The sequence below is a fragment of the Mastomys coucha genome, unplaced genomic scaffold (genome assembly GCF_008632895.1).
Source record: "Mastomys coucha isolate ucsf_1 unplaced genomic scaffold, UCSF_Mcou_1 pScaffold15, whole genome shotgun sequence".
NCBI lineage: Eukaryota > Metazoa > Chordata > Mammalia > Rodentia > Muridae > Mastomys > Mastomys coucha.
Window position 1 is genome coordinate 25861524 of NW_022196897.1, and position 10958 is coordinate 25872481.

Below are 10958 nucleotides of genomic sequence, written 5' to 3' on the forward strand. Positions count from 1 at the left end.
ATCCATTCCTCTGTTGAAGGACATCTGGGTTCTTTCCAGCTTCTAGCTATTATAAATAAGGCTGCTATAAACATGGAGTTGAGCATGTGTCCTTATTATATGTTATTATATGGAGCATCTTCTGGGTATATGCCCAGGAGTGGTATAGCTGGGTTCTCAGGTAGTACTATGTCCAGTTTTCTGAGGAACCGCCAAACTGATTTCCAGAGTGGTTGTGGATACCAAAAAGTGCTTGCTGACAGGAGCTTGATATATCTGTCTCTTGAGAGGCTCTGCCAGTGCCTGACAAATACAGAAGTGGATGCTCACAGCCATCCATTGGACTGAGCACAGGCTCCCCAATGGAGGAACTAGAGAAAGGAGCCCAAGGAGCTGAAGGGGTTTGTAGCCCCATAGGAGGAAAAATAATATGAACCAACTAGTACCCCCAGAGCTCCCAGGGTCTAAACCACCAACCAAAGAGTACACATGGAGGGAATCAAAACTCCAGCTGCATATGTAGCAGAGGATGCCCTTGTGGGACATCAATGAGAGGAGAGGCCCTTGGTTCTGTGAAGGCTGGATGCTCCTGTGTAGGGGAATGTCATGACAGGGAAGTGGGATGGATTAGTGAGCAGGGGGAAGGGAGATGAGATAGGGGGGTTTTCAGAGGGTAAATGAGGAAAGGGGATAACATCTGAAATATAAATGAAGAAAATATCTATTAATAATTAAAAAAAAAAAAACCCAAAGATCTCTTCTGTGATTCACCTGTTGGGACTTGCCAAAGGCTCCAAACAGCATCTCTATCTGCCACAGACACCTCAAGTACCATCAGGTCTGCTGGATCATATGATCCAAGTGATAGAGCAGCCTGCGCAGCAACCTGGTTCTGTTGAGGAGTCTTCTCTTGTTGCAAGCCCAACACACAGCTAGAAGCTTTCTGAGTCACTTGGTATATATGGGCTGAAGTAACACATCCAAGTAAGGAATGTGCTGTCTCCAGAATCCAAATAGGCCCACTAAACATTGTGCTTCTTTCTTGGTGGCAGGAGGAAAAAGGGGCAAGGACTTCCCTTTACCTTAGAAGGAATATCTCTACATGCCCCAGGCCACTGAACTCCTGAGGTAAAAAGGACCTTGAATTTTGTTTGGGTTTATTTCCTATCCACTGATGCACATATGTTACCTACAAGTCTAAGATGGTTGCTACCTCTTGTTCATTTGATCCAGTCAGCACAATGCCATCAATATAGTGCTGACACTTCATGGAAAAGACAGAGGATCAAGATTTCTTCTAAGTTATGACACATGGCTGGAGAGATAATATATCCTTAAGGAAGAACTGTAAAGGCATTATGTTAGCCTTGCAAACTGAAAGCAAATTGCTTCTGGTGATCCTTATGGATGAGTATTGAGAAGAGGCATTTTCTAGATCAATAGCTCCATACCATGTACCAGGAAATGAGTTAATCTGCTCAAGGAAGGATACCACATCTGGCATAGCATTGCAATCAGTCACTACTTGATTGAGTTTTTGATAGTCAGCTGTCATTCTCCATGATCCATCTGTCTTCTGCACTGGCCAGATAGAAGAGTTAAAGGGAGATGTGGTGGGAACCACCATCCCTGCATTTTTCAGGTTCTTGATAGTGGCAGTAATTTCTGTAGTTCCTCCAAGGACATGCTACTGGTTTTGATTCACTATTTTCCCTGTCAGAGGCAACTCTAAAGGCTTCCAACCTTTTAGCCTTTCCAACCATAATAACCCTCACTTCACAGGTCAGGAACTCAATGTAAGAATTTTACCAACTTCTATCTGTCCCAATTAAACATTCTGACACTGGGGAAGTTAACCAAAGGATGAGTTCAGGGATCCACTGGACATATTGTGAGTCAGACTATAGCTCAAAATCCATTAAACATCTGACCTCCATAAGCTTCTACTTTAACTGATGGGTACAGTGTTTGTTGGGATTGCCCAATGCCCTCAGTCAAAGGTGTAAACAACACTATTTCAGGGGGTAGGGGTGGGAGTACGTCTTCTGCTGTGGGTGGAGAGACTAATTCCTCAAGTAAGAGAGATAAACCCTTGAGAATCTGAGAGGTCAAAGTTCTCAGATTCAGTAGGGTCCTTCTACATATCTCCATCCCAAATTACAGGACCCCATTCTTTACCAATTACTGTCCTTACTTTAACTGTCCACATTGTCCAAGGCTGAGACTTGATTTTCACTGTAATTCAGCCAATCTTATAATAATTTCCCAAAACTTGAGCTCTGTGGTTGCTGGAGAGATTCTCTTCCAGAGCACACTTAGAAACCTTTAGACTGTTTATGTGCATCTGGAACCAGTCAATTTTATCACTGAGTTGACTGTTGCTCTTCACTGTATTCTGAGATGTTAGAAGCTGGTTAATTTTATCATGGTCCTCATTCTTTTCCCTTGCTTACTTATAAGGAGATGGTAAGAGCAAATAACCAGCATCATTACTTTCCTTATTTTTCCATAAATTGTCTAAAGTTTTATATACAGAGTCACCAAATCCATTGCCTCTCACATTTGGTGAATCAGGACACTCAAATGTATTTGGAACCTTAAGTTTGTACAACAGTCCACACTATGGGCTTTCAGTAATTCTCTGGGCTCCCAGGAGAGGTTTCAGTAACTGGGGGCTTCAGTAACTGTAGGTGTTGGCAAATTAGAAAATCTCTTCCAGATAGTTAAAAAAATTCAACCTTACACTTCTGATGCTGGTACCACAATCTGTATTAGTCAGGGTGAATATATAGAAAAAGGGGATTTAGTAGAATGACTTAAAGGAAATAGTCCAGCTAAGCCCAACAATGGCTGTCTACCAACAGAAGGTCCAGTAGTTGTTCAGTCTACAAGGCTGGATATCTCAGCTGGTCTTCAGATATTGCAGAATCCTCAAGAAGTAGGTGGCTCTGATGCCAGTAAAGGAATGAACTTGAGCAAGCAGGCAAAAAGAGAACTTCCTTCTTCTGTGTCCTTTATCTAGGCTTCCAGCAGAAGGTGTGCTCAAGATTTAAAGTGTGTCTTCCTACCTCAAATATCCAGAGTAGAAGTGAAACCCCACTTCAAATGATTTAATTAAGAAAACTCTCAGAGTTGTGTCAGCCATTCGGATTATGGTTAATTCCAGATGCAGTCAAGTTGACAACTAAAAATGGCCATCACACCTGGCTCCTCTCATACACAAAATCCCTAGTGGACATATAAAATTGAACACCAGAATCAAAGACACATATGCTTGTTTATATACTTATTTATTTATTTTTTTGGTGGTGGTGCTGGAGATCAAGCACAGGGCCTATGCACCTAGGCAAGCCCTACACCACTAAACCATACTCTTGGAATATTAAATTCACAGTTTTAAATAAATGTTTTTCCATTCCCAGAAGTTTGCTGGATGAATATGATAATGGCAGAGTGCTTGGGTGTTGCATGCATGCATGCACACACATACATACACACACATACACCATACACACACACACAAAGACACACACACACTCCAATTTGAGAAGAAAAAACATAATTCCCCAAATCTGAAGAATAATCCTTTCCTTTTGTTTGGTTTTGTTTTGTTTTGATACAAGGCCTCACTTTGTAGCCTTGGCTAGCCTAGAGCTAACTATGCATACCAGGCTGGCTTCAAACTCACAGATCCATTTGCCTCTGTCAGGGCTCAACTACAACCACCCCAGAATAATCACTTCTAGCAAACTCAGGAACCACGACTAAATGCTTACTCCTCCAAATGCACACTGTAAATATGCAGTATCTTGGCCATGGCTGAAATACAACAGCCAGAAATGGAAGAGAAAAATATCCTCTAAATAAAAAAATTAAATAAATAAATAAATAAATAAATAGAATTGCACCTCATGTTAGCATACAGGTGATTCCACTGGTCTGCCCACAGGGACCTAGCAATTGCTTATGTTATCAACCTGCCACTGCCAGATGCTACAGGTATGTGCTAGACCTGCCCACCACTCAGCAGAGTGATCTCTTTCTCTCTCTCTCTCTCTCTCTCTCTCTCTCTCTCTCTCCCCCTCCCTTTCCCTCCCCCTCTCTCCCTCTCCCTCCTTCTCTTTCTCTCTCCTTCCTTCCCTCTCAAATGTTCCATCTATCTGTTTTCTGCAGGTAGGTACCCCCCACCTTCTCTCCTCCTGTCCCCTCTCTCTGCCATCAGGGTTCTGCTCCCCTCTGTCTGCCTCTCTACATGTCCACTTGTCTGTTTCTATCACTTTCCTAGGCCTTTACTCTTCTCCATTTCCCCAGTAAATCTCTTTCACATTAGGTCTGTTGCATTGTGTAATTACTCAGGGTCACACCTTGAAAAGGGCCCTCCAAAGGTTCCCCTCACCCCTCTCTGCATCATATCTCCTAACACCCAGTCAGAAGTAAATAACCACTGCCATCCAAGTCTAGCTCCTAGGGAGGTAGGTAGTGAGAACAGCTCAAGAACAGCTACACACTGCCCTTGCCCCAAAGCAGCCAGCCCCACCCATCCTGAGGATTCTGGTGCCCAGACCAGAAATGCTAAGAAGTTGACTTTACTAGCTAGGAAGAAAAACACTGAGATCTGTGTAGAGAAGTGTAGAGCCGTGGACAAGGCTGACAGGAGCAAAGAAACCTCAGAAATTGGGCCCTTTTGTCCTAGTTTGGTGTGTGGCTTTGGGGAATGAGATATAGGGCCCTTTACTCAGTGAATAGGTGAACAAAGTGCAGACTATTACAGTAGAGAAACGCTCCTTCTAGAATCCACAGAGAGCCTGGTGTTTACCTCTGGCTGGGCCCAAGCATGGGGCCAGGGTTTTGTCATGGACACCTCTGCTGCTCACACTGGCTACTCCACAACAGAGAGAGAGAGACTAGGAGTGGAGGAGGCAGGCCCTGCAACACCTACTTAAGAGATGCAGATGGAGAGGAGAGGAGAGTGCGTGGGATGCCTTTACCTCCCCCTCAGGAGGCGCCCAGCAGGAGCCCACAAAGCCAGCAGCTCCAAAATCATTTTCCACACATCCTCCCACCCCAGAATGCCTTACCCCTCTGGCAAGAGGAAACAGAGCATTAAGCAAGGGTGGCTCTGGTGTTCAAGGGGATTTCAGAAGGCCTGAAGATGTCTTCTCACACTTCTGCACTTTTCTGGAACTTCTACAGAGGTAGCCAGGTTGGGAAGTTATTCAGACACTGACCCAAAGAGGGCAAGTGTGCTACTCCAAGGAGCACACAATCAGCGTCTGCAGGCTGTCCTGAGCTAGACACATACTTTATTAATAATCTTACATATACAAAATGTCCACAGGGAAGCCTAACAGACTAATTTCTGACAGCTCCAGATAACAGCAGGAGGGACTGAAGCCCTGACAACTCTCCAGTTTCTGCATACCACTAAGGAGCAATGGGTCCTTCCCACCCAAGGGATGTGATGAAAATAAATAAATACAATTATCTGCAGGGCCTCAAGTACAACAAGAGCAGCACCACAAAGTCCTTCTCCCCAAGTACAGTGACTTGTGGGGAACAGATAGGACACCAAAACAACAGCTGGAAAACTTAATTATAGAAGGACTATGCAAAAGCTGACAACTGTTTCAAAGAACCAGCCAATGACTGAGGCCCTTCTCCCTTACCTTAAGATACAGAAGCAGCTCTTGGCTCCTGAAGATAAGCGGCAGAACCCGAATCTCTGTTTGCTGTCAATGTCAGTGAGCACAAATGTGAAGTTCTGGCCAACTTGGCTAACTGTGAGGCTGTAGAGAAGACAGAACAAAGAGAAAGATGAATGTGTGCTAAGTTTCCAGATAAAGTATCTAATCACCACAAGTCATTGAACCTGTTACATTTCCTTTGTGGAACTTTGTAAATGAGCTAAGAATTTACACACTTCAAGGGAGCAGACAAGAAAGTGGAGGGAAAGGAAAGGGAGAGAGGAAGCAAGGACAGAAGGGGGTGAAGGAGGAAAAGGAGAGAGGAAAGGAGAGGGAAGAAAATAAGGAGAGAAAGGAGCCTGCTCTAAAGTCCTTCAAAAATCAAAATGATCACTACTTTCCAATGTGCCTGATAGAATTTGGACCCCGGTTACCTGGGTGAATCAGCCATCAATGTTAAAAGAGGCACTTTATCTACCTCATTTATAGAGGATGAGGGCTGGGACAAGTGCTGCCTAAGGTACAACTTGAGTGGCAAAAGGCTGTTTTTTAATCCTTGTTGTGACTTCAGTGGCCACAGCACCAGCTTATAGCACCAGAGGCATTACAGTGTCTACTATATACCGGCTCCAGTCAAATATTTAATGTATCATTTCATCTATTCTCTCGATGAGATTGGAATTTCAGTAATGTCCCAATTTTTCAGAAAATCCTCAAGAGAAGCTAGGGAACCGAGTCAGGCTCAGTGAGGTCTAGGAAGAGCCACCATAAACACTGTAAAGGAAAGGGGACAAGGCTATGTCATGTTCTCCTGAACCTTTGACACTTTCTGAACTTTGAGGAACAGATTATCTTAGAGGGCAGGAGTACCAAAATGTTAAGCAACTTAACAAATTAAAGCAATGTTTCAAGCCATTAAAAAACCAAAAATTCTTGTATCACTATAAAATAAGCCAACTACACATAAAAGCAATATAAAACAGAAAATATCTAGTAAATAACTTAAAAGAATACTAACAATCAGAATAATCTAAAACTCTTTTAGGTTACAAATTCTTCAAAATACACATTTTTTAAATCTGTTTACCAGTTATCCAGAATCTCACTTTTTAAAAAAATGTAAAACATTTATTCCAAACTCTAATATATAACTTTACACTATTATTTTAGAATTTGGCAGTGAATTAAATCATGGAATTCAGCAACTTGTATGGATCACACATATACTATATTTTATAAAGTATACTCAAGTTGATAAGACACTGACTTTGCTAAAATATTCAAACTGATGCCAAGGTACCAATTGTCAGTAGAAATAAAAAAACATTTCTTAACAGACCTTTTTCAAAAAACAGGACTATATTGTCTTTGGGTGGGCTATGAATTAAAATTTCAAATATAGAGTAGACTTTCTTTCTAACGCTCCCTTATACAAGTCACAAAAGAAAAGTAAAATTAAAGAGATTTTCAAGGTATCATGGCACAAAGGTCAAGGTCTTTTCCTAGTTATGTTTAAGGAAACAATTCTATCCCTTGGAGAGTGCTTCAAGCACAGGAAAATGGCTGGGAAAGACAAGGAAGTACTCCACTCTCCTTACTTAACTAGGGAGGTGAACAAAACAAGGTGACAATTTCAAAGCCATGTGGTAATAAAGCAGGTGTAAGTAATGCTATCCCCCACCTTACAGTTAAGGGAAGGAACACATTTCCATAAAAGTTATAGAGCTGTCAGGGGGACACCAAATGCTACCTTCTTATGGCTGCTATGTTTTATCTATAAAGCTTGGAAACCATGTTACTATGGTGATTTAATACTATGTTTTAAAGGGGGATTATATGATTAATTTTAACAAGGTTGAGAAGTGAAGATGTGTGAGAAACAAGATTCTAGCTCACATAATTAAAGTGATCCAGGAGGAAAGTGGGCCTCAGTGGGGGAGGGGAAACCTGCTTTTATTAAAATACTTAATGCAACAGGTTTAGAAAAGTCCAAGATACAAATAAGGTCACGTTTTTTGTGAACTGTTACTATGTAATCTTACCAAATGTGATTCATTATTTTGCTTTTGGGGTTTGATTTTATTCCTAGAATGTGCAAAATAAAAGCTAGAAAAGAAGGCTATTGATAGGACTGAAAAGCAAAACAAAAACAGATCTCTAGGAAAAGGACCCAGTATGAAAATGACTTGACCTGCAAATTGGCTGCCATTAATTCCCTACTCTTTACACTGCCATTAAAAAATGATTTAAAAAAAAAGTATGCATAACTACACTGTAAGATCAAAGAAAGATTCATTGCTGATCGGCTTGATACAAAGCCCAGCCCAGTTACCTCTGCCTGGGCCTTAACTTAGCAAGTTCCTTAAAACCAGCTTTCAGCAGCTCAGTTTCCTCACATGGAATAATCATGAGAAGCTATCACTCAACCCAAAGTATGTTTTAGGAATCAGTGGGATAATCATTTATTTTAAAAGGCCAGTCCTTAGTAGGAATAATTAATAAAAGATAGAAGGCAAGCTGCTACTAACTTATTGAAGATAAAATTCACAGGAAGGTCATGATTTACAGAGACTCCCTGACCAACTCAGCTTTTTAACACCTGAGCAGTCCTCTGGGGGACCAAATGACTCAAATTTGCATTAAAATGAATAATTCTTTTTGGGATGTTGCTATTTAGAAGGAAACGGTTATTATTCTCAATCAAGTCACCTTTTTAATTCTTAGAAGAGTTGAAGTATAGGTCATCAAGAACAGAAAAGCAGTAGACTCAATATTTTCCTCTCCCCTTGGACAACATCCAATAAACTAAGTCTGTCAGGGGCAGTCAGACAGAGGTTAGTGTGAAGGTTCTGACTCTCCAGGGAATGTATCACTCACTCTACTAGCTGCGGTAGTCTATGGAAGTATTCACTATTTTTCATAAAAAATGACTAGGGGTCTGCTTCCTCAAAAGCTGCAATTCGTTTCCTTTTAGTATTACCACCTGTAATTTCTACAAGAATCAGAGATTTTACAATGATTAAAGCAAAAGGAACCATAGGAAACATTGATCCAATTTTCTTGTTTTATGGGTGGGAAAACTGAGGCTTAGGGTTTTGTTTTGGTTTTCAAAGTAATTAGGACTAGGGCAAAAATTCAAGCCAACTTGTGGTTCAATGTCCCTTCAATCCTGCCATGCTGCTCTAAACACAAGGCCAGTCCTCCCCTAGAAGTCTCACCTCAGGTTAAGAAATTAAATTATGACAAGAATGCAGAGTTGTCTTGGCAAATGGACTGTGCGTCTCATTAAGCTCCAGAAAGCACATTTGAAGACCAGCAGAAATAAGCCTAGCTGACCAAGACCAGGATCGCCCTTAGACACTCCTTCCACACTTAGAATGTACAAAACAAGGGAACATATCAAGAACGAAGCCCAGACTGTAACCTTCATGCTACTCTATAAATGCTCATCAGCTGTTCAAGGTCCTTCTTTTACTTAGTATTTTATCTATTATCAGAGTTATTATTACCCTATTTTATTTAGTATCAGAGTTGTAAGAGTAGCACAAAGTATGTGGAGACAAAGTGTGAGTCCAGTCGTTCAGTAAGAAATGAGATTTTACATGTCAGACTCACTTTAAGCTTACCCATTTTACATACTGAACTGCAACTACACATGGTGATATAATATGTGCTGGAAATATATGCTGAACAACAAAAACAGAAACCTTACAACTCACACGGCAGACTATTTAATTAGACAACAGCTTCTTAGAGAAGTCAATGTTGACTCAAAGGCTGAGATTGAATGGCCACACCAGGCTCAAGAAACTGGGTATTTCCAGCAAAGGAAAAAGCTATGCAGAGATCTTTGGAGTTGAAATGAACTGGGCACATGTAGGAAAGAAATGGATATGAGGGTCACCCTAAAGCACAAAAGATCAACATTACATGAGTTGCTACATAAAGCAAGCACAAGGCCATGCAGAATACCTCACACACAAGTCATATTAAGATATTACTTCTTTTGGGTGGATGTGGATGGGGTGGGTGTTTGGAGTAATAAAAGGCCACTTAATAGTTCTAATCAAAAGAAAACCATTCATCTCAAACTTCTAAAACAATGTAGAGTGCAGAGTTGAACACACTAGTTAGGAAAGCCGCAGAAATGTTTGAGTTGGAGGCAAATGTTCAGAAGTCATCTGAGCACAAGTAATACTGAACACTACAGAAATGATGAGGAAAGAACACAGAGAGGCAGAAGAGTGTCTAGGACTCATTTATAGAAATACCAGTTGAGATAGTAGATGGAAAGGGGACCGTGAAAGGAAAAAGAGACTACCACAAGGCAGAACAAACAGGAGGGAAGCTCACCTGTCTTGATGCATCAAGATTTGAAGGGAAAATGTCTATCTATCTCTGTGAGTGATAAGAAGGCCTTGCTTGGGTAAGAACAGTTATAGCTGAAAGACAAAAGCAAGAAAGGCCGAATGGAGCTGAGGAACAAGTTAGTGGCTACTGAGGACTTTTGCAAGTACTGCTTTGGAATGGAGAAATACCAAAAGCTGATTTTTAAGTTACTGAGAATGACACAGGAGAGAGAAGAAAAAATAGTGAGAGCTTTGTTTTGTATAAGAAGCCTAGATCTTCTATGCATAAGCTGTGTGAGAACAGACAAGCTACTGTATATCTCTGATCTCTTTTGTAAAATCAATCATCACACTACAAAGTGATTTTAAGGTTTATAAGTTAAGAATATAGAGTAACTAGCACATAGTACACAATGAAAACAACCAAGACTAGTATAATTATAAAATGCCAGTCCCACAACACCCAGAGGAATCTCCACTCCCAGGCTCTCTAAAATGCCCAGGATCAGAGGTGAGGAGGACACAACATTTGTCCCAACACCGGAAGTAACTGGGACCAGCAGGACCCAGGCACACAGGATCTCCAGCAGCCCAGTGGCTCTGGTTACTTCCAGTCTCTCTGGGCTGGTGTCCTGAGCAGACCTTGGGCGCAAGCTCCTCAGCCAGTGCCACAACCCAGAGGAAGCTCCACTCCTAGGTGCTCTAACGAGCCCAGGATCACAGGATCCCAGAATCACAGGATCATAGAGAAAGCTTGACTCTGAGGAGTTCTGACACAACCAGGATCACAGGAAGGACAGGCTCCAGTCAGATTTAGCAAGGCCAGGTAGTACTAGAGATAACCAGATGATGCAGGGCAAGTATAAGAATATAAGCACCACAAACCAAGGTCACTTGCCATCATCAGAACCCAATACTCCCACCATAGCAAGTCCTGGACACACCA

The 10958-nt window shown here is 41.5% G+C and overlaps 1 protein-coding gene across 17 annotated transcripts in view; it reads right to left on the minus strand.

Annotated features, from left to right (window-relative positions):
- The window catches only part of Dennd1a (DENN domain containing 1A), a 486221-nt gene that overhangs the window by 321311 nt on the left and 153952 nt on the right, over positions 1-10958 (minus strand). For 14 of the 17 annotated variants that reach the window (XM_031370095.1, XM_031370090.1, XM_031370085.1 and 11 more), the window contains one exon: positions 5646-5765. The exons of 2 other annotated variants lie outside the window; for them this stretch is intronic. In XM_031370095.1, the coding sequence (XP_031225955.1) occupies positions 5646-5765 (120 nt within the window). Of the gene's footprint in view, positions 1-5645; positions 5766-10016; positions 10106-10958 lie in introns of all 17 variants that reach the window. One more of the 17 variants, XM_031370093.1, reaches the window with a different exon arrangement.